The sequence below is a fragment of the Tamandua tetradactyla genome, chromosome 4 (genome assembly GCF_023851605.1).
Source record: "Tamandua tetradactyla isolate mTamTet1 chromosome 4, mTamTet1.pri, whole genome shotgun sequence".
NCBI classification, from domain to species: Eukaryota; Metazoa; Chordata; class Mammalia; order Pilosa; family Myrmecophagidae; genus Tamandua; species Tamandua tetradactyla.
The window spans coordinates 118,445,982-118,470,846 of NC_135330.1; the positions used below are offsets into that span (position 1 = coordinate 118,445,982).

Genomic DNA, 24,865 nt, shown 5'->3' on the forward strand with positions numbered 1-24,865 from the left:
TTATATTACAGTTAGGTAGTATTGTGCTGTCCATTTCTGAGTTTTTGTATCCAGTCCTGTTGCACAGTCTGTATCCCTTCAGCTCCAATTACCCATTATCTTACCCTATTTCTATCTCCTGATGGTCTCTGTTACGAACAAAATATTCCAAGTTTATTCGCTAATGTCAGTTCATATTAATGAGACCATACAGTATTTGTCCTTTAGTTTTTGGCTAGTCTCACTCAGCATTATGTTCTCAAGGTCCATCCATGTTGTTACATACTTCATAAGTTTATTCTGTCTTAAAGCTGCATAATATTCCATTGTATGTATATACCGCAGTTTGTTTAGCCACGCGTCTGTTGATGGGCATTTTGGCTGTTTCCATCTCCTTGCAATTGTAAATAATGCCGCTATAAACATTGGTGTGCAAATGTCCGTTTGTGTCTTTGCCCTTATGTCCTCTGAGTAGATACCTAGCGTTGGTATTGCTGGGTCATATGGCAATTCTATATTCAGCTTTTTGAGGAACCGCCAAACTGCCTTCCACAGTGGTTGCACCATTTGACATTCCCACCACCAGTGAATAAGTGTGCCTCTTTCTCCACATCCTCTCCAGCACTTTGGACAATCAATCTTTGATAAGGCCTTCAAGCCAACCTACCTGGGATAGAGCAGCCTGTCCCAGGGTCAGCAAGGGACCAAAGGGAGAGATGTTTATTTGGTGCAAAATTCATAATTTTGGTAGTGTATTACCTAATTTACCCTTTGTGATCAGTTTAGTTGAATATCATAAGTACATGGAATCTTGAATAGGACATGAGATTTTGTTGGTTTGTCCTGGTTAATGTGATGCCCTGATATATCCTAGAGTAATTTGGGCAGTGAATAAAGAAGTATTTGCCAAGTCCCCTTGGGGTACTGGGGAGAAAGGAGGAAATATTCAACTTCCCCATTTGGAGAATTCTGATATTCTCACAAGCAATGGAGACAAGCAGATGTATAGACTGAGCCCTTGATCTTGGAGTTTGCCCCTATGAAACTATTTCTGGAAAGGATAGGCTAAGCCCACTTAAAATTAGGGCTTAGAGTCACCCCTAGAGACCCTTTTTTGTTGCTCAGATGTGGCCTCTCTCTCTAAGCCATCTTGGCAGGTGAAACTCACTGCCCTCCACCCTGCATGGGATATAATAACTCCTGGAATGAGCTGGGACCCTGCATCAAGGGATTGAGAAAGCCTTCTGATCATAAATGGGAAAAGAAAAATGAGACGAAATAAAGTCTCAGTGACTGATAGATTTCAGAGTTGAGAGTTATTGTGGAAGTTAGTCTTATGCATTTTGTAGCTGTTCCTTTTTAGTTTATGATGTATTGGACTTGCTGGAGGAAAGTACCTGACACTGTTGAGCTGTGTTCTAATAGCCTTGATTCTTGAAGATGATTGTATAAAGATAAAACTTTTACAATGTAATTATGATTGTGAAAACCTTGTGTGTAATACTCCTTTTATCCAGGGTATCAACAGATGAGTAAAAAAATATGGATAAAAAAATAAGTATATAATAGGGGAGATAAGGGGTAAAATAAATTGGGCAGATGTTCAGTGAGAAGAAGGGGTAAGGAGTATAGTATGTATGAGTTTTTTCTTTTTATTCTTTTCCTGGAGTGATGCAAATATTCTAAAAAAGGGTCATGATGATGAATACACAACTATGTATTGAATACACAACAATTATCGTGAGCCATTAATTGTACACCATGTATGGAGTATATGTGTGTGAAGAATTGTCAACCAAAATATTTTTTAAAATGCGTTAAAAAAAATTGAAGCTGCTTAGTTGTAATGAAACCATAGAATTTTCAATACAGCAGGCATATTAAAGGAAAATAACAAAGTAGTTGACATTGTCATCTCTAGGTAGAAGTTCTCTTACTTTCAGCCCATAGGATACTTAATTATGTAAAAGTAACTTTATGGTAGAGAAACCTAATAGACACCACCTTAATTAAGTGATTTAAGTTAATATCACTAGTAATGGGACAAATAAGCGTTTGGGCCTCCTTGTATGATTTATTTGAAAGGACACAATATTAATATTAATCCCATGGTATTTCTGTTCAAAATGCATAAACTAATCATGAGGAAATCTCCTATAGATCTAAATTGAGGATCAGTCTATAAACCAATGGCTTGGTTATTCAAAAGTGTCCCGGTCAGGAAAGACAACAAAAGAATGAAGATCTGTTCCAGGTTACAGAGGAATAAACTGTTCCAGGTTAAAGTAGTTTTCATAAAAAATCATTGTAATTAAATGAAAGCCATGGTCCTGGACTGGATCTTGATCTAAAATTGTTTTTTCATTTGTTATATAGGACATTAGTGGGACAATTGGAAAATTTCGGTAAGGCCTAGATTAGATAATAGTTACTGTATTGATATTAATTTCTGGATTTTGTTCATTGTGCTATCTTTTTTTAAAAAAATATGAAAAACCACTCTTAATCCTTTTAAGGAAAATCCAAAATCTCAGTTGAATATTATGGTAATCATATGTACTCATTATGTACTAATTAGGGTTCTAAAACAGAACTTCATTAGATCCACCATGCATATTTAAGTACAGTGGAATCAAGAAGTATTATGTTACATACATCAAGGCTACATAACAAATTATCGTAGTCATCATCATCATCATTGTCATCATCTTCATGGTTTCTTTTCAATGCATTTGATGATTCACTGGCAGAATTTTGTGATGACAGCATGTTAATGGTAATAAGAATGTTTTTGGACAATTGATGAAGTAATAAGAACATTTTGAACTGATGTTGCAGGAATGGATGCTTTTACGACTAGGTACTGAAGTTGGTATCTGCACTGTAAACCTTTGTCCTGTGAGGGACATTGGACCCCCTATTTTAGTTTAAACAGACATAGTTTGTGGGGTTGTGTGTCTAGTGTGGTATACTAGGTCAGCTGGTAACTGAACCCACACTTAACTGAGGAATTGTTGTTCTTCCTGTAGAAGTAGGTGCCCCTTTTTGTAAAGACTGAAGTTCATAGTTTGAAGCAGTTAGTATCTACCCAGTGGCAATCTTAGGACCTAAATATGGCTTGATCAATGGCAAAGGGGTTTCAGTTCTTTGCCTTGAAATATCTAACAAAAAAAAATCTCTCAGGGAGGAGAGGTAAGAGGTTGGTCAGTTATGACATTGGATTGCAGTCACACATCATCTGCATCAACAGCAGTTTTCTTAGCATGACTTTAAGGCCAGGTAGCCAGTAGTCTGTGGATGGGCTGTGGAGGTACACCAGGGGTTGGAAAAACTACGCTAGGCAAAGAACTTGCATGAAGATCAGGACTGAAATATAGTAATGTGGGTGATTTAGCTAAAAAAGTCTGATTACCAGGTATTCTAGTTTGCTAGCTGCTGGAATGCAATGTACCAGAAATGGAATGACTTTTAAAAAGGGAAATTTAATAAGTTGCTTGTTTACAGTTCTAAGACCGAGATAAATGTCCTAATTAAAGCTAGTCTATAGAAATGTCCAATCAAAGACATCCAGGATACCTTTGTTCAAGAAGGCCAAGGAAGTTCAGGGTTTCTCTCTCAAGTGAGAAGGCACATGGTAGACATAGTCAGGGATTCTCTTTCAGCTGGAAGGGCACATGGTGAACACAGCATTATCTGCTAGCTTTCTCTCCTTACCTCCTGTTTCATGAAGCTCTCTGGGAGGCGTTTTCCTTCTTCATTCTCCAAAGGTCGCTGGCTGGTAGACTCTCTGCTTCTCTTGGCTGTGCCATTCTCTGGCTTTCTCTAGAAATGTCTCGCATTCTCAAAAATGTTTTTTCTTTTATAGGATTCCAGTAAACTAATCAAGACCCACCCAAATGGGTGGGGACATGTCTCCACCTAATCCAGTTTAACAACCGCTCTTGATTGAGTTACATCTCCAAGGAGATAATTTAATCACAGATTCAAACATACAGTATTGAATAGGGATTATTCCGCCTTTACAAAATGGGGTTAGGATTAAAACATGGCTTTTCTAGAGTACATAAATCCTTTCAGACCAACACACCAGGTATCATGGAGTCTGGCAAGATGGCTTCTCCCAAGAGCGTGCTGAAAGATGGACAAATCCTAAAGGATATAGGATTATAGAATATGAGCCAAGAGTTATAAAGCAGATGTTGGACTTTGCCTTCTGATATGTGACCACAAGTCTAGATGATACAAAAATTGTTGTATCTTATTTGAGATAATATTTGTGCATTTAGGATATGTACACTGACGTATTAGGTGTAAAGTGGCAATATACCTACCACTTTCAAACAAATCTGAAAAAATTACATGATAAAGCAGATGTGGTTGAATGTTAACATTTGGGGAGTATGGGTGAAGAGTACATGATAAATCTTCTTACTATTATGCAACTTTTCTCAAATCTGAAATTGTTGCTGAGAAAAAGATTGGGTAGAAAATGAAGTTTGCTACTAATTAACTGATTTTGAGATAGTTTTTAAAAACCCTTTATGAGTCAGTTTCCTTATCTGTAAAAATTAGGTGGCTGAGTGAGCTTAAATTTTGATGGTACTTCCAGCTGTAAAATTACGTAATTTTATAAATAGAAAGTTTTAGTAATAATTAATAGTTTTAATATAGCCAAACCTGGAAAGGATAATAGTAGAAAATGAAATTGGCACGCAAAGCCTGTGTGCCAAGCAACAGTCATTGAATTCACAATTTTTTTGTTGTTCTTGAGATTTTATTTAATCGTATATTTAATTTGTCCCTTCTTGGTTCATACTTAGGCATTAATGATAACTTGTTAGATTTTTATTTAACTGTAGTTTAAAAATGTACTTTTATAGGATTTCCCAATGAAAACTTGATCATTAAGACCCAGGATAATGTTTATTCAGTCTTACAGATACAAATTACATTTACATTCAGCCTAGAAGAATTGTCAAGATGTAATTAGCTGATGATGTAAAAACTGAACTGATGTCCAATATAAAATATTTTTTGTCTTTATCAAAGAGAAGCTCTGTTAATCCATTTATTTTCTCATTCCCCACCCCTCCCAGCTTGGTGATCCAGCTATTTTTCCTGCTGTAATTGTGGAACATGTTCCTGGTGCTGATATTCTCAATAGTTATGCTGGACTAGCCTGTGTGGAAGAGCCCAGTGACATGATTAACGAGAGCTCACTGGATGTTGCTGAAGAGGAAATCATAGATGATGATGACGATGACATCACTCTTACAGGTGTGTTCCAGTAGAACCTCATTGCGGGACAATTTTAGTCAAAGGCCCAGGCCTGTGTTTTTGGAGGTACAAAATATCCCTAACTTGGTTTTGAATTATTTCATTACCTACTGATAATAGAGACCTGTGGGGAGAATGGAATTACCTTTTCTGTCTTACCTGTTTGTGTTTTATCCTGCTTTCTCATCTCCCTTTCTTCTCTCTTAAATACACTGAGATGAACATGACAAAATAGGAAACATGTAAGCGGGACCAAATCTGTTGAGTTCATCACATCTTCACCAAGTATTTTATATGCCTAGCTCTGTCTGTATTCCTGATAATAATGAGCAGTTGTTTGTGAGGAGCAATAAAGGATTGTTCTCCATTTTACTACTGTTACAGGGAGCAAAATTAAGAGTTCATGACCCAAATGTAGGATACAGTCCTCGGATTTACAGAAGACTTCTTTTCTGGTTAAGTCAGATTAGTAGAATATTTCATACTTGATCAGTATAGACCCCTAAAATGTGATATAGTTGCAGTGATATTTTCATCAGTTTTAGAAATTGGTATATTTCTATTTTTGCACATTTGTATTCATATATCTTGTTTAGAGATGCTTGGGAAATTTGGGAAAATTAATTAGTTAGAAGGCAAGGTTATTTGAATAATTTATTCTTAAAGTTTGCCAGAAATAATCACAATGAGGTATCTTGGTAGATTTCATGGTGGGGTGTTGTGACTGCCTTAGACACAGTTCTGGCTCAGCATCTAGCACAATGCTGGTATATAATATGCATGCAGCACAGTAAAAATTCCTTGAATGAATAACTTATGCTACCAAATATCAAAACTTTTGAAGATAAATTCTAAGTGTAGGTTCTAATCTATTTAAGAACTTAATGTATAATATTTGTGACATTTTTAATCAGTAGGGAAAGGAAGATTTGGTGAAAGAGGGAAAAGGAAGTTAGATCCCTACCATGTATTGTGTTTTACTACATCTAAATGCCAAATAGATTTAAAAGTTTACCTTAATAAATGAAATACTTATAAAATTCTAAAGCAAAAGGAAGAAAGCTTTATTTGATTTTAAAGTTTTGAAGTTTTTTCTAAGCATAAGAACTGGGAGAAAACTGTAAAGGGAATAAAGATGAATAGACATTTGTAGTCTTCTTTATGCCTTAAGGTAATATAACTGAAGCATAAAGCCAAGTGAGAAATGAGTACAACTATTTACAACCTATATGTTAGATAAATCGGGTTAATATCTTTAATGTATAGCGAGCTCTTACAAATTAGAAACAGCCTAAAATGGGGAAAGCATTTGAACAGGCCTGTAATTGTGAAGAAAAACAGAATACAAATGCCTAATAAGTATGACCAAGAAGGTGAAGCATTTACATTTTTTTATCATAGCAGCAAAAACTCTGGACCTAGTTTTATTTGTGGATAAAAAACAAATGGAAACTTAAAAATTGGCTAGGAATCTACTGTATTAAGACTGAAGAAGGGGATGATGAATTGTAAGTTTCTCTTACCTAGGCATTTGGAAAAATCTAGACCAGAAATAGTATTTGAAGAAGTTATGATATAGGCTAACTATAGCTGAGGGAAGGAATAGAAGATTGATTAGGAACTGAATTAAATAGAAGATTGATTAGGAACTGAATAATACTATTTGTAGTAGTAAATATAATAGTGAAACCCAAAATCTGTCATTTATTGAATGTTTATTATAATATATATTTTTTAACTTTTAATTTTGAATTATTATTAAACTTAAAGAAAAGTTGCAAAAATAGTGTAGAGAGTTTCCTTGTATCCCGCATCAGGCTTCAGCTAATGTTAACATATAAGCATTATAGACTTATCAAGAACAGGAAATTAACACTGCTCTCAGTGTTATCTAAATCTAAACCTTATTCAAATTTTACCAGTTTCACACTAATGTCTTTTTTTCTATTCCAGGATCCTATCCAGAATCTCATATTGATTTAGTTGTTACTTCTCCCAATATCTAACAGTTCCACTATCTTTCCCTATCTCTCCTTGACACTTTTGAAGAGTACTGGTCAGTTATTTTGTGAAATGCCTTTTATTTTTAAGTATCTAATGTTTTCTCATGACTGAAATGAGGCAATGCATTTTGGGCAAGAATACAGCAAAAGTGATGTCGACTTAGTGCATCATCATATTAATGTGATAGATTTTATTTAGTGTGTATTCTCATTTAATTCTTCCCTCAAAAAAAGAAAACTGGAATTAGGTTAAGTTAAATGGCGTACCCAAGGTCACACACCAAGTGACACAATCCCCAGTGGTAGATAACATTGGCTAACACCTATTTTTGTATTTTCTGTTTTTTACAAAGTGTTTTCTCTATATAATTGTCAAGTATTATTCAGAACAACCCAGTGAAAATTCTTTGATGAATTGAGATTTCTTTCAACCTTATTAGTAAGGGAATTGGATTAATCTGATTAGAAGTTGCTCTTGCATGCTGACTCTGATCTTCTACATTTTGTGTGGAATGTCCACTACTATGCCCATATGTGTTATATAGCTCCTGGGAGCTTTGCAGGACATTCTTAATAACTTCTTGAAGCCCTGGTGTAAACCTACATTCCCTCTTGATTGGGAACCAGAGTCTCCCCTGAAAAGGTGTTCATTCCTGGTATTAGTTATCAGTAAAGATACTGGTCTTCAGAGAGGAAATTAAGACTAGGAAAGCAGGTCTTAAATCTTTAGGAGAAGAAATTGCTTCACTCTCTTGGGTTAAGACTTGAATACAGCAGTTAACGAGGTACAGACAGGCTACTTCCTAAAAAATGTGACTGGTGTGGAATGGGTCCGAAAACAAGTCATATCTTCTTGAAAACCAGATTTTCTATTTACATGTTTCTCCCACCCTCACTTTTTTCTTTATCTCCAAACCCAAGCATTTACTTAAAGCCTCCATTCTTCTTTGAGAAATGTCATAAAAATGGAAAGAACCTTGTGGCCCTCCTTAATCCAGAGGGGAGAGGGAGATGTACTGTGCCTTTGAGAAGAAATGGTACTTGCAACTGCTAGTTGAGAAACTCTAGGGTAAAAAAGAGATGGGATTATAAACAATTTTTATGAGTCCTAAGAGGAGCTCTGGATGATATTAAGGAGTTAATGTTAATGGTTTTATGTGTGAGATTGCATTTGTATTGTTTAAAGAAATTCCTTGTCTTTTTTTCTTGGTATTTAACTTTTATTTTGAAATACTATTGAATTTAGAGGATAATTTAAAAAACAATTACAAACTCCATACAGAGAACTCTGTCATACATCTACCCCCTCACCCCCTCACCCCACCAAATACCCACATTTTCCTTCTTTCTTTCTGTCCATCTACATGTTTGTCTATTTATCAACCCAGTCCACTTGAACACTTGAGTATAGGTTGTGTAAATCATGCCCTTTGAACACTTAATACTGCCATTTACATTTCCAATCACTTTAAGTGAATTATCTAGTTTAAGAATTTAACATTAATATAAAGCTTACAATCTATAATCTAATTTTCCCATATGTCCCAATAATGTCCTTTTGAGCTCTTTTTCCTCCCTTGTTAGATCCCATTCCAGGATCATATATTATATTTAATTGTCAATATCTTTTAATTATTCTTTCTTTTTTATTTTTAAATGGTGGTAACATGTGTATAGCATAAATTTTTCCATCTCAACCACTCCCAAGCACACCCACAGTATTGAGGTACCCTCACCACCTTCCTTTACTAAAACTTTCCCATCTTTCCAAACAGCATTCTTTTTTTTGCCATCACCCTTTAATCTTTTAATTTACTTGACAATGCTGTTCTTTAATTTCAGAATTTGCAGTATTAAATATCTTGGGATAAGATCAGAGGGTTGGTGGTGTGGGGGAAAGAGAGGGTCTGATTAAGGCCTCTTTTTTTTTCATAACTTTGCATATGATAGGACCAAACAGCATTCTTATCCCTCATTTTGGGATAACTCCCCATACCCACCCTCCCCTGCCCCTGGCAAGTTGTACTTAAATTTCTGTCTCTGTGAGCTTGTATATTCCCAGATATTTCCATTGTATTTATCATCCATGGGGCTTACATTTAATATTCTAACTCTTATGAAGATCTTATTTGCTTTGATACCAACTTAAGTTCAATACGTACACACAAACTATGTTCCTGTACCCTCTGTCCCTCTTCCTTTGTGTTGTTCTTGTCCCAAGTCACATGCTTATACATAATGAGTCCCAAACTACTGGTTTATCATTACATTTTATTTTATGCTTTTGCCTTTTAGACCCTGTAGGAGGTAAAAAGTAGAGTTACCAACCAAAAATATAATAGTATTGGCATTTATATTTACCCATGTCATTATGCTCACTGGAGATGTTTATTTATTCGTGCAGCTATTGTCTATTGTCCTTTCCTTTCAATATGTAGAACTCCCTTAAGCATTTCTTGTAGGGTTGATCTAGTGTTGATGAACTCCTTCGACTTCTATTTATCTGGGAATGTCTTAATCTCTCTCTCTCTCTTTTTTTTTTTGGCATGGGTGGGCTCCGTGAATCAAACCCAGGCCTCCAGCATGGCAGGCGAGAATTCTGCCACTGAGTCACCATTGCACTGCCCTGTCCCTCATTTTTGAAAGACAGTTTTGCCTGATATGGAGTTCTTGGTTGGCCGTTTTTTACTTTCACACTTCCCACATATGTTGTCTCACTTGTTTCTTGCCTCCATGAACCTTGAAAAATCAGGACTTGATAGTATTGAGGTCATTATTGAGGTTTCCTTGTTTGTAACACCTTGCTTCTCTCTTGTGGCTTTCAAAATGACTATTATTGGCATTTAACAGTTTGGTTATAATATGCCACAAGGTGGGTCTGTTTTGTTTTTTCCTGTTTAGAAATTGTTGAGCATGTTGGATGTGTATTTTCATGTATTTTAACTTGGGAAGTTTTCCGCCTTTACTTTTTTGAATATTCTCTCTACCTATTTCTCTCTTCTCCTCCTGGGGCTCCCACAATGTGTGTATTAACACACTTGATGGTGTCCTACAGGTTCCTCACTGTTCACTTTCTTCATTATTTCTTCTTTCTGCACCTCAGACTAAATGATTTCAATTACATTATCTTCACGTTCTCTGACTCTTTCTACTGCCAATTCTAATCTTCTGTTGAACCCCTTTGGGGAATTTTAATTTCCATTAATGTAATCTTCAGTTCTGCTTGAGTCCTTCTCATAATTTCCACCTCTCTATTGATATTCTTATTGTGTTCTTCCATCATTTCCCTGATTTCCCTTAGTTCTTTGTCCATGTTTTCATATAGCTCTCTGAACATATTTTGGACCATTTTTTATAAGTCTTTCTCTGATAAATCTCAGGCCTGTTACTCCTTACTGATGATTCCTCGTTCTTTAATTTTCTCTTTTACTGGACTATTGCTTCCTCTTTCTGTATTTTGTGACCTTTTGTTGAAGCTGAGACATTTTGACATACTAATGTGTTATTGCTGGCATTTAGACTCTGAGGCTTCTGTTACTTAAGATACAAATCCAGCTTGTATTAAGATAAAATGTTCCGGGCGGGCCACGGTGGCTCAGCAGGCAAGAACGCTTGCCTACCATGCCAGAGGACCCGGGTTCGATTCCCGGTGCCTGCCCATGTTTAAAAAAAAAAAAAGATAAAACGTTCCTTGGCTGCTAGTAGCTAACAGAAAAAAGAAAAAGAAAACATGTTTCCCAGTTTTTGCAGATTGAGCTATGTGAATATTCTCCTTCAGCGTATATCCATATGTTTTAGTTTCTTGGACTGTTACAGTAAATACCATTATAATGGGTCAGGTTAAACAATGAGAATTTATTCACTCATGGGTCTGAAGGCTACAAGAGTCTAACTCAAGCTATCATCAAGGCGATGCTTTCTTCCCAAAGGCTGGCATTCTGGAATTTGCTTCCGCAATCCTAGGTCCTTGGCCAGTTAGCAATGCATTATAAGTGCCTCTCTGTTCTCTTTCAGGTTCCATTGAATTTCAGCTTCTTGCTTCCTTGGCTTTCTTTCTCTATATCTGAATTTTGTTCTGCTTGCAAAAAACCTCCAATAATAAAGACCCATCCTGATTGGGCCAGAGCACTATTTAACTGAAGTGACTTCACCAAAAGTCCCTAATCCAATGGGAATGGATTAGATTTAAGAACATGTTTTTCTGGGGTACCTACAGTTTAAGGTCACTACAGTATACAGTCTGTTTAGAGAATAGCACCAGGCCAAAGTATAGGGGTCTTGCTGATTCTTTCTGCTTATGCATCTTGGTTTGGAATACACTTGTGGCCCTTAGGATTTTCCTCATTTGTAAGGTTTCATATGTCCCTGTTTCCCTAGGAAACAGTTTCCTCACAGTTCTTGTCATGCCCTTGTGTGTCCTACAGCCAGCAATGCCTTGCCCTAGGCAGCAGGCCTTGTGTACTCTACTACAGTATTCTGTAAGAGAGTTCCATAAGCCAATCTCTATATGCAGAGCAAGTTCTGGGATGATGAGTCTTTGGTCACCACCAGACAGACTGGGCCAGATATACCTGCTCCCCATATGTGAACAAGGGTTACTCTGCTCTCTCTGAAACTGGAACTGGAACGAAGGATCTACATTGGGAATGCAGGCCAGTTTCATGTCCAGCCAGTGAGGGGAAGAGGAGGTGTCAGCCAAACTGTCAGGATATCTTGTCTCATTGAAGTAGTCTTTTTCTTGATTCAGCCCTTGCTGTGTTATTTGCATTTCTTTAATTGCTTTCTGAATCTCTGAGAAACGTTTTTACCACTTCTTGTTAGTGGTTCAAGCTTGTGGAAGAGGTGATGTTAGAGCCCTAAGGTGTCTTGTTCTGCCATCCTGAATGGGGTGGGGCCAGAACCCTTAACTTTTAGATTCACATTTTAAAATATTTAGAGATAAAATCATATGCCTTCAACTGCTTGAAAATAATCCTGTTTGGAAGGTAGAGGGGCAGTGAGTTGGGTACGGATGAAAAGAAATTGGCCGTGTGTTGATAATTTTTGAAGCTAGAATGGGTACTTGGAGATTTTTTTTACAGTGTACACCATAATTTTTATTTTGTTTCTATTTTTCATTTTCATTTTAATATCAGCTGTCATGTACAGCTCCGTACCCAATTTCATTGGTTTACCTCATATCAGGTTTGATATATATATTTGAAATTGAAAAATAAATGTATAATGATGAAATACCACTTCTTTCTATTCATTGTACGTTGGAGTTTCATCATATTTTGGGTTTCTAAGTTTTCACTGAAAAAAAGTGTTGTACTGCTAATTTTTTTTTTTTTAGTTGTTAGATCAGGAACTCTTAACATTGATATATGTAGTATTCTTCTATTACTACCCTTTGAGGGTCTACAATTGAAATTATTAAAGGAATGGTAGAAATTTCCACATATTAGAAGTAATCATGATGACTGCATTTATTAGTTAATGCTATTCTTTTTAAAAATACTGTTTTCTCTCCTCTCTTTCATATAGTGACTCAAGCCTGTTTTTTAAAAGGTCAAAAATATTTAGTAATTCATAATAATTCTAAATGTCATTTATGAATTATTCTCTAAGTAACATGTCAGTGTTTTCTGTAGTTGATATTACTGGATTTTAACCAGTTGCCAGATCACGAATAATCTGATTTGAAGAAGTTTAAAAATATGTTTGAAAAGTTTGTGAGTTTTTATTGTTGAAAATTTTTGTCATTCATTAAATGAAGGACCACCTTTTTCTTCTTTATTTTTAAGATGAGGATATACATTTTCTCTCTCTTTTTTCCTATTTCATGCAGGAACCCCCAGTTTATTTTGTTTCTTGATCCAAGCAGTGGAGTTGATTGGAATAAACAAAGTTTTACAAATTAGACCTTTGATATTGAATTCACTTAGCTTGTTTCACAATTTTTTAAGTTCAAAAGGTATCATGATCTCTCTGTATAGATGTAGAATGATCTTTATTGTATGTTTAAAAAAATTAAGCTAGGAGAATGTAAGATGTGACATCTTATCTACATATCTGTAATAAGGAAAAGAATATAAATGTTAGATTTGTATTTGCTTATTGTTAAAAACTTGGAAGAATGAACTAAAAAGTAGTAAAATGGTTATTTATAGGCAGAAGAAGGGGATAGGGATGAAAGCTAGAATTCTTTAAACCTATCTTTTTTGTAGTTTTTTACATCAGGCCCATGTGAATGTTTTAACATAATTATAAAAAAAAGATGTAACTGGGGGGAAATAAGTGATCCTAAAAATTGAAAGCACCCTGAAACAAATTAGTTTAATTACTTTATTGAGTTGGTGGCACAAATACAGAGAATAATTATTTGGTGATTTTTAAGACTTCCAAATGGAAGACAAATACAAAACTGTCAAAGAATCTTAAATTGTTTTCATTAAGTATTCTATAATCCTAAAATTGCATTGGAAATATTAGTATGAACTTATGGTGTTTTTACTGCTCACTGATTCTAAAATGCAAATTCATAAAAAAATGACAAATCTAGTTTGCTAGCTGCCGGAATGCCATATACCAGAAACAGAATGGCTTTTATGAAGGGAAAAGTAATAAGTTACAAGCTTACAATTCTGAGGGTGAGAAAATGTCCCAATTAAAACAAGTCTATAGAAATGCCCAATCTAAGGCATCCAGGTAAAGATACCTTGGTTTAAGACCAATGAAGTTCAGAGTTTCTCTGTCATCTGGAAAGGCACATGGAGAACATGGTCAGGATTTCTCTCTCAGCTGGAAGGGCACATGGCGAACACGGTGTCATCTGCTAGCTTCCTCTCCAACTCCCCGGGAGGCATTTTCCTCCTTCATCTCCAAAAGTCGCTGGCTGGTGGAATCTCTGCTTCGTGATTCTATAGCGTTCTCTGTTGTGGCTTCCTTGTGGCTCTGTTGTTCTCTGCTTTCTCTGTATCTTCTCCTTTCTCCAAAATGTTTCCTCTTTTATAGCATTCCAGTAAACTAAACAAGACCCACCTGGAATGGATGTAGACACGTCTTTACCTAATCCAGTTTAACAACCACTCTTGATTGAGTCACATCTCCAGGGAGATGATCTAATTTAATGTTTCAAACATACAGTACTAAATAGGGATTAGAAGAAATGACTGCCTTTACAAAATGGAATTAGGATTAAAACATGGTTTTTCTAGGGTACATACATCCTTTCAAACCAGCACATATGATTTTAGACATACAGTATATAAAGATAATTTTGAACATACACAACACAGAGGCGGGGGGCAGAGGGAATAAAGGACCAGTGTTTATGTATGGTGTTGATATTAAGTTGGTATCAAATAAAATGTGATTGTTATAGATTATGGATGTTAAATTTAACTTCCATTGATACTAAAAAGAAAATACCTGAAAAGTATATGCAGAAGGCAATGAGAAAGGAATCTAAATGATTCACTCCAAAAATACAAATAAATATTATAGTAGGCAGTAGTGAAAGATTGAGGAAGAAAAAAAAGTCTAAGACTTAGTATGACCAAATAGCAAAATGGCTTTAGAAAGTCCTGTATTATCAGCAGGATACTTATTAAATGTAAGTGAACCGAACTGTCCAGCCAAAAGGTAGACATTGTTAAAGTGGATAAAAAAAACATGACCCAACTATTTGGTGCTTATAAAAGACTCAGTTGGAATTCAAAGATACAAGTTGGTTGAAAGTGAAAGAATGGGAAAAAATATTTCAAATGGTAACCAAAACAGAGCTAAGTAGCTATGGTAATATGAGTTAAAATAGACTTTTTTTTTTAACTATTTAAAAAAAAATTTTTAAATTTATTTATTAATTAAAAAAATAAGAAACAAAATAAAACAACATACATAATCAGTAACTAACAATATCACTTAGTTGCATATTCATCATTTCTTAGAACATTTGCATTAATTCAGAAAAAGAAATAAAAAGACAATAGAAAAAGAATTAAACGAACACAGGAAAGAAAAAAAAAAAGATTATACCTACCATACCCCTTACCCCTTGCTTTCATTGATCACTAGCATTTCAAACTAAATTTATTTTAGCATTTGTTCCCCCTATTATTTATTTTTATTCCATATGTTCTACTCGTCTCTTGACAAGGTAGATAAAAGGAGCATCACACACAAGGTTTTCACAATCACACAGTCACATTGTGACAGCTGCATCATTATACAATCATCCTCAAGAAACATGGCTACTGGAACACAGCTCTACATTTTCAGCCAGTTCCCTCCAGCCTCTCCATTACATCTTGAATAACAAGATGATATCTACTTGATGCATAAGAATAACCTCCAGGATAACCTCTCGACTCTGTTTGGAATCTCTCAGCCATTGACACTTTGTCTCATTTCCCTCTTCCCCCTTTTGATCGAGAAGGGTTTTCTCAATCCCTTGATGCTGAGTCTCTGTTCATTCCAAGATCTCTGTCCCACGCTGCCAGGAAGGTCCACACCCCTGGGAGTCATGTCCCACGTAGAGAGGGGTAGGGTGGTGAGACTGCTCGTTGTTTAAAATAGACTTTTGTAAGACATGACAAGAAAGATCATTATAAACTGATAAGAAGGTCAATATAATAAGATATGTTATAAATATATATGTACCTAAAAATAAACCCAAAGAAACAAGAATGAAAGAAATAGAAAAGATTGAAGTAGAGGTAAATTAAATAGAAATTTAAAAAGCAGTAGAATCCACTTAAACCAAAAGTTGGTTCTTTGTAAAGATCAATAAAATGACAAACCTTTAGATAGACTGACAGAGGAAAATAGAAAGGATGCAAGTAACTATAATCATAAATAATAGGAGAACACGATTACTGACCCTATAAAAATAAAAAGTATTATAAGAAAATAAGATGAACAGTTGTATGCCTACAAATTAAATAACCTAGGTGAAAGAAATTTCTAAAAACCTACAAACTTCCTACACTGACTCAAAAAGAAAAAGATTAATAACAAGTAAGAGACAATAAATCTCTCAGCAAAGAAAACTCCAGGAGCATATGACTTCACTAGTGAATTTTACAAAAATTCCAAGTAGAAGTAACACCAAAGCTGCTCATGTGCTTTCAGAAAATAGGAGGAACATTCCGTAGCTCATTTTATGATATCAGATTCACCCTTATTCCAAAGCCAGATAAAGATAATCACTAGAAAAGAAAATTACAGACTAATATCCCATATGAATATAGCTGCAAAATCCTTGCAAACCAAATTTAACAACATATTGAAAGTCATTTGACAATATCCAGTACCCCTTCATGATAAAAATACTCAGAAAGTACTTCTGAGGAAAATGGCAGAGTAGGGAGCTCCAGGACTCAGTCCTTTCACCAAAACAGTGATTATATAGGCACGAACTGTCTGAAATGACTGTTGAGGGGCTTCAGAGGGCAGGAGAACACCGCATATCCAGAGAAGAATAGGAGAAGAGACTAATACACCATGATTGGGAGTGCAAGGGTAGTTCAGTGGTAGAATTCTCACCTGCCATGCAGGAGACCCGGGTTCGATTCCTGTCCCATGCACTTCCCAAAACGAGCAAAGAAAACGAACAAAAATTCAACAGATGGTGCTGCCATAGCAGGATATTCACATGGAAAAAGAATGAAATGTGACTCTGCGATATAGCATACAAGAAAAAGGGGGGATACGGTGCAATGGTGGCTCAGAGTACAGAATTCTCACCTGCCCATCTGGAGAGCTGGGTTTGATTCCTGGAGCCTATTCATGCCAAAACAAACAAACAAACAAAAACTATGTTTAAGAACTGTGAGTTTCTCTCTCCATATGGCAGCTGCCAGCACCCATACCCGACTCTCATGATGAACTGCCTCTTGGTCCAATCCCTGGCCAGCTCCCTGGAGAGAAAAAGGAACATAAAAATTGTCTTCACCAAGAACAGGGTTGGGTATGGTAGATCACCGATTAAGGCTTTTGATTAGCAAATTTGGATTGCTGGATCCTAGCTCAGAGCTAGTGTTTCAGCCTGCCCTGGATAGGGGCAGAACCAGTGCAGATTTAAAGATGCAGCACTTTCTTGGGGTTCTGGAAGACAGTTAGCCGAAGGGCTGAATTTGCTGGGCAGCCTGGGAAAGCACAGATTTAGGGAGCCATCAAAGAAGCTTCTAGCACTGTTCCTGATACCCTTCCCAAGATCCTTTGGATTTGGCCTGCCCCCACTTTGTGGGTCCCTGACCCTGTTTTGGCTGGGAAGTACTGACTTGGGAAGGTCTTCTCCTGGATGACCCTCCTCTGAGAATTCTCTGGATATGCAGTGTTTTCCTGCCCTCTGAAGCCCCTGAACAGTTGTTTCGGACAGAATTTGCTCTCTGGGCAGAAGCACCTGGAGACAACAAAAGGAATTTTTAAAATTAGAGGCAAAACAAACCCAAAAAGAACAGGTCAAGATTCTTGGAGTAGGAACAGTGGAAAGGAAGCTTTCTTCTGGGCTGATACAATTGCATAAAAAGTGCAATCTTAAAAATTATATACCAGGCAAAAAAGTGACATTGAAACTTGGTGCAGCAAGGAATAAAAATCAGACATAATGCAGATAGGCAGAGAAATAAAAATTAAACAACTAATTTTCCCAGAGCATGGGCTTCTGCACTATCTAATATTGACTCATTTATAAGGTGTTTAACCAGACATGGATAGTAGCCAAACCTCACCAAGCTATTCCTGGGTTTTTCTCACAGTAATTCTCTGCTTATTTGGATTCTTCTCAGAAATCAGAACCATTTGTTGTGCTTTATTTATCAGGACCAAATAAAAATATGAACCTCAGATCACAAAAGACATCCCTCTTCTTTTGACATAATCTTACCTGGCACTGCTCCCCATCTTCATTCTCACCAATTACATCTGCTACAAGCCAGTTATCATCATATAGGGTATCAGCTTCATCATGACCTGGCTGCTGCTTGTTTTTGGTCAAGGATTAAGTCATGCAGGTGCTGGAGGTCACCCATGGCTTCGTCTCTGCCACCGTGGCGGCCCTCTATGCCTACATGTACAGTGTGGTCAGCCCAGAACATTACCAGAGAGTGAGCAGCTGCTGTTGGAGTGTGACACTGGTGGCCCACACAGTGGCCTCCATGCTGGCCCTGTTCTTGGTATCCCTGGTCAACCTGTCATACGTTTGCCTTAATGTCATGTCCTTAGCCTTTGACTTCATGGCCTTCCTTTTCTACCAGTGCCCAAGAAGAGCATGTCCTTTCATGAAAAACCCAGCAAAGAAACTCCTCAAAACTTACCAGCAAATGATGCTGTATTAGAAGAGCCCTATAAGGATCACGAAGTATATTTAAACATCTCAGGGCCTGTGGATTATGGCCACTTAAGCAGTCCAAAACCAAAAAATATGGCTTAGAGAGTTTTTACACAATGGTTCCAAGATTTCAGAGAGTGCTATTCCTAAAAGCATGTTTATTTACAGGTCCCTCTAGTGGACTTTATCTATGGAAGGTTTTAATCAGGTTTTGAACTATGTTCAAATCCTGTGGGATTACAAGACACCACCTCACAGTAATACAGTATATAATGAAGTAGTGAAGAGGCCGAGGCAGCCTTTGCAGGAGGCTATGTGAAAGTCAGCTGAGATCTTTTGGAAGAGTTGGTGTTGGGGATCTTTTCAGCAGCAGATGCAGGGTCTCTATTTCTCATTCTTTACACAATACTTGGGTGTGCTATGCTGGTCTTTTGCTATGTAAGTCAAGTTACATGTTTCTCATAATGATAGCAGCATTTCAGATCGCTGTGAACCTCAGCATAGAGCGCCATACCCTGGTGTTTGGAATCAACACCTTCATGGCCTTGGTGGTTCAGACCCTCCTAACAGTGATTGTGATTGAAGACCAGGACTCAAGTCTCCCAGCAGTATTCAGTTTTTGATGTATGGAAGTTATTTCTAAGTCACTGCTGGAATTTTCCTAATGAGAAGCATTTACATAATCTATTCAGCCAAATGCAAAAAGGAAGAATGTTCTTCTGGTGATCAGAATCAAAATGGATTGGTTGACCCACCTATTATGAGCAAAGTAACATGGTTTTAGCCTGATTTGACCTAACATGGTCTCAGAGGATGGGCAACTCATTGAAAATGTATGGTGCTGTGTGTATGTACTTAGGTATTTTAATGTTTTGTCCTAGATGAACATACAGTGTTAATAGGGAGTGGATGCATAATGTGTGCAGAATTTTTAACTAGGTTGAATTTAAATGAATGAACATGGACACAGGTGATGGTAGCACAATATCATGGTGAATAAAAGTAACAGCACTGAATTATGAGTGGGATTGTGGTTGAAAGGAGAAGTTTTAAGTTGAGCATGGCACTAGAAGGAACGCTGGAGGATAAAATATGGGGCTCTTTAACACAGTGAACCCTGTGGTGGACAATGACACTATATTAAGTGTACAAATATAAAAATCCTTCATGAACTAGAACAATGTACATCATTACTACAGTAAGTTAGATATAGGGGTATATGGGAAAAAAGTGCACCTATTTGCAAATTATGGCCTTTAGTTAAGAGTAATACTTTAATAGACTTACATCAATAGTAGCAAATGTTACCACACTGTTTTTAAGTGCCGATGGGGATGGGAGATAAGGGGTACAGGATGTTCTGGGGATAAACATTGTACATTTCAGGTAGATTGTATGATGTGTGAATGTACCTCATTAGAATTGCTAAAAAAAATAAAAAATAAAAACATAACTGTGTTAAAATGAGCCATCATGAACATCATCAAAACTGCATCCGGGGTGCATGGGTGGTTCAGTGATAGAATGCTGACCTTCCATGCAGGAGATCCGGTGGGTTCAATTCCCATACCATGTACTCAAAACAAAAAACCCCCAAAAACAAAAACTCACATCCAAACCTCAGCTGTTGGCCTTATGAGCTGATTTGGTCATAGGATTTAGTTGACCAAGTTGAAACAAGCCATCTACATGGTCTCAGTAAGCCCACTGAGACCCTAAATACTGTTTTCACCACTTTCAAGTCTACCCCAAAACAATATGGAAGTGAGAAAAGTAGGATCATTCAAGAGCAGAAATATGAAGTGTTCCAGAGTGAAATACATATGTACCTGCTTCTGTGTCCTACCTCATAAATGGCCGTTTGCTTTGATTTGGATAGTACATTAAGTGGTCAAACCATGGTTACTACACTAATGCTATATATTTCCAATAAAATGGTAGAATGGACAAAAATGTTAATGCTCACAGCTGAAACAAATATATCAAGAAAAATTTTAATTATATTTTACTGTGACCTTGCTTGGAAAAACTTTGGTTATTCTTAAATTAATTTATCGGTTTATTGTGATAAATATTGAAAGACAAGAACTTGATGTTAAGAAGTTTTGTATTTGTTTAATGGAACCATGCATTCTGTCTGCATCTGTTTTTCTTGTGAACTTTTTTTTTCAATGAATCAGTTTTTCCTTTCACATTTTAATGAGTAATTTCTGGGTGGAAATAATACAAATATAAAAGAGTATAAACTCCATTGTCTGTTTTTTAAAAAACAGGTTGACAGTGAATGAGAATGCAGACTGGCCAAACCATCTAGACAATTAGTGGAATAAGAACTGCATTATATTAGTAATCAGATTCAAATATCAGGTTTTCTATAAAGAAGCTCTTATATGATGTTTAAAATAAACAAAACTCAATTATAGGGGCAAAAGTTAAAACCTTAAGGAAATATGTTTATATTTGTCAGTTTTGCATCATATAATCCCCTGAGGTTCTACAAAAAAGGAAATCAAAACATCTCTAGATTATGGGCAGTGAGTGCAGCCTCTAACAGAAGGAAGAAAGAGTTACAGAGGACCCAGAAGGTGGCAAAGATAGAAAGAGCAAGAGTCAGTTCCTGTGTGTTCCATTAGTCTCAATTCTTGATGACAGTTGTATACCTTTATAGCATTTACTGTGTGGCCACATGTGCTGGTTTGAAAGGATGTATGGACCCTAGAAAAGCTGTGTTTTAATAAAAATCCCATTTCATAAAGGCAGAAGAATCCCTATTCAATACTGTGTGTTTGTAACTGTAATCAGATCATCTCCCTGGAGATGTGATTTAATCAAAAGTGGTTGTTAAGCTGGATTAGGTGATGACATGTCTCCACCCATTTGGGTGGGTCTTGATAAGTTTCTGGAGTCCTATAAAAGGAAACATTTTGGAGAATGAAAGAGATTCGGAGAGAGCAGAGCACGATGACATAGCCACGAGAAACAGAGTCCACCAGCCAGCAACCTTTGGGGATGAAGAAGGAACATGCCTCCTGGGGAGCTTTATGAAACAGGAAGCCAGGAGAAGACACTAGCAGATGCCGCCGTGATCGCCACGTGCCCTTCCAGATGAGAGAGGAACACTGACCATGTTCACCATGTGTCTTTCCAGGTGAGAGAGGAACCCTGACCGTGTTCACCATGTGCCCTTCCACTTGAGAAAGAAACCCAGAACTTCATCGGCCTTCTTGAGCCAAGATCTCTTTCTCTGGATGCCTTTGATTGGACATTTCTATAGACTTGTTTTAACTGGAACATTTTCCCGGCCTTAGAACTGTAAACTAGCAACTTATTAAATTCCCCTTTTTAAAAAAGCCATTCCATTTCTGGTATATTGCATTCTGGTAGCTAACAAATTAGAACACCATGTGATTGTGAAAACCTTGTGGCTGACACTTCCTTTATCCAGGGTATGGGTAGATGAGTTTTAAAAAAAATAAGGACAGAAACCCCAAAGCAAGCAAAAGGAAAGAAATAATGAAGATTAGAGCAGAAGTAAGTGAAATTGAGAACATGAAAACAATCGAGAAAATCAACAAAATCAGAAGTTGGTTCTGTGAAAAAATCAGTAAGATTGGCGGATCCTGAGTGAGGTTGACTAAAAGAAGAAGACAGAGGATACAAATAAAATCAGAAATGGAAGAGGAGACATAACCACTGACCCCACAGAAATAAAGGAAGTAATGAGAGGGTGCTATGAACAACTTTATGCTAATAAACTTGACAATGTAGATGAAGTGGACAACATAAGGCATGAACAACCAACACTGACTTGAAAAGAAATAGACGACCTCAACTAACCAATCACAAGTAAAGAAATTGAATCAGTCATTCAGAAACTCCCCAAAGAAGAAAAGTCCAGGACCAGATGGCTGCACATGTGAATTCTGCCATACATTCAAGAAAGAATTAGTACGAATCCTGTTCAAACTCTTCAAAAAAATTAAAGAGGAGGGAAAGCTAATTCATTCTACAACGCCAACATCACCCTCATACCAAAGTCAGACAAAGATATTACAAATAAAGGTACAGAGCAATCTCTCTTATGAATGTAGATGCAAAAATCCTCAACAGAATTCTTTCAAATTGAATCCAGCAGCATATTAAAAGAATTATTCACCATGACCAAGTAGCATTCATCCCAGGTATGCAAGGATGGTTCAACATAAAGTCAATTAATGTAATACACCATATCAACGTGTCAATGCAGAAAAGGCATTTGACAAAATTCAACAACCTTTCCTGTTGAAAACACTTCAAAGGATAGGATAGGAATAGAAGGGAACTTCCTTGACATGATAAAGGGAATATATGAAAAACCCACAGCTAACATCATCTCCAGTGGGGAAAAACTGAAAACTTTCCCCCTAAGATCTGGAACAGGACAAGGATGTCCACTATCACCATTGTCATTCAACGTTGTGTTGCAAGTTCTAACCAGAGCAATTAGACAAGAAGAAGAAATACAAGGCATCAAAATTGGAAAGGAAGAAGTAAAACTCTCACTGTATGCAGATGATAAGATACTATATATCAAAACCCCCCAAAAATCCACAGCAAAACTACTAGAGCTAATACATGAGTACAGCAAAGTGGCAGGTTACAAGATCAGTACTCAAAAATCTGTAGTGCTTTTATAAAGTAATGAAGAATTTGAGGGGGAAATCATGAAAAAAATTCCATTTACAATTGCAACCAAAAGAATAAAATATTTAAGAATAAATTTCACTAAAGATAAAAAAGATCTATACAGAGAAAACTACAAGAAATTGCTAAAAGAAATCACAGAAGATCTAAATAAATGGAAGGGCATACCGTGTTCATGGACTGGAAGACTAAATATAGTTAAGATGTCAGTTCTACCTAAATTGATTTACAGATTCAATTCATTCAATACCAATTAAAATCCCAAAAACATACTTTTCAGAAATAGAAAAACCAATAACCATATTTATCCAGAAGGACAGGGTGCCCTGAATAGCTAAAAGTATCCTGAGAAAGAAAATGAAGTCAGAGGTCTCATGCTATCTGACTTTAAGCTGTATTACAAAGCTGTGGTGGTCAAAACAGCATGGTACTTGCATAAAGGTAGATATACTGACCAATGGACTCGAATAGAGTGTTCAGATATAGACCCTCTCATGTGTGGACAATTGATCTTTGATAAGACAGTCAAGCCAACTCACCTGGGACAGAAGAGTCTCTTCAATTAATGGTGCCTAGAGAACTGGATATCCACATTCAAAAAAAATGAAAGGGGATCCATAGTTCACACCCTATTAAGAATTAACTCAAACTGGATCAAAGACCTATACATTAGATCTAAGACCATAAAACTGTTAGAAGGAAATATAGGGAAATACCTTATAAATCTTGTAATAGGAGGCAGTTTCCTAGACCTACTACCCAAAGCATGATCATTGAAGAAAGAAAGAAAGAAAGAAATGGGAACGCCTCAAAATTACACACTTTTGTGCATCAAAGAACTTCGTCAAGAAAGTAAAAAGACAGCCTACAGAATGGGAGGCAATATTTGGAAACAATATATCAGATAAAGATCTAGTATCCAGAATATATAAAGAGATTGTTCAACTCAGCAACAAAAAGAAAGTCAACCCAGTTACAAAATGGGCTAAAGACATGAACAGACACTTCTCAGAAGAGGAAATACAAATGGTCAAAAGGCACATGAAATGATGCCCAACTTCCCTGGCTATTAGGGAAATGCAAATCAAAACCACAATGAGATATCATCTCACACCTTCCAGAATAGCAATTATCAATAAAACAGAAAACGACAAGTGCTGGAGAGGATGTGTAGAGAGGCGCACTTCTCCACTATTGGTGGGAATGTCAAATGGTACAACCGCTGTGGAAGGCAGTTTGGCAGATCCTCAGGAAGCTAAGTATAGAATTGCCATATGACCCGGCCATACAATTATGAGGTATCTACTCAGAGAGCATGAGGACAAAGACACAAATGGACATTTGCACACCAATGTTTACAGCAGCATTATTTACAATTGTGAAGAGATGGAAACAGCCAAATGTTCATTAACAGACTAGTGGCTAAACAAGCTGTGGTATATACATATGGTGGAATATTATGCAGCTGTAAGACAAAATAAAGTTATGAAGTATGTAACAACATGGATGCACCTTAAGGACATTATGCTGAGTGAGATTAGCCAGAAACAAAAGGACAAATACTGTATGGTCTCACTGATATCAACTAACATGAATGAATGAACTTGGA

At 36.6% G+C, this 24,865-nt stretch overlaps 1 protein-coding gene and 1 pseudogene across 9 annotated transcripts in view; both read left to right on the forward strand.

Moving 5' to 3' along the window:
• The window catches only part of ELF1 (E74 like ETS transcription factor 1), a 174,123-nt gene that overhangs the window by 110,837 nt on the left and 38,421 nt on the right, over nucleotides 1-24,865 (forward strand). For all 9 annotated transcript variants that reach the window (XM_077158375.1, XM_077158374.1, XM_077158382.1 and 6 more), the window contains exon 3: nucleotides 5,076-5,256. In XM_077158375.1, the coding sequence (XP_077014490.1) occupies nucleotides 5,076-5,256 (181 nt within the window). The remainder of the gene's footprint in view (nucleotides 1-5,075; nucleotides 5,257-24,865) is intronic.
• LOC143681383 (thiamine transporter 2 pseudogene) lies at nucleotides 5,263-24,859 on the forward strand (annotated as a pseudogene).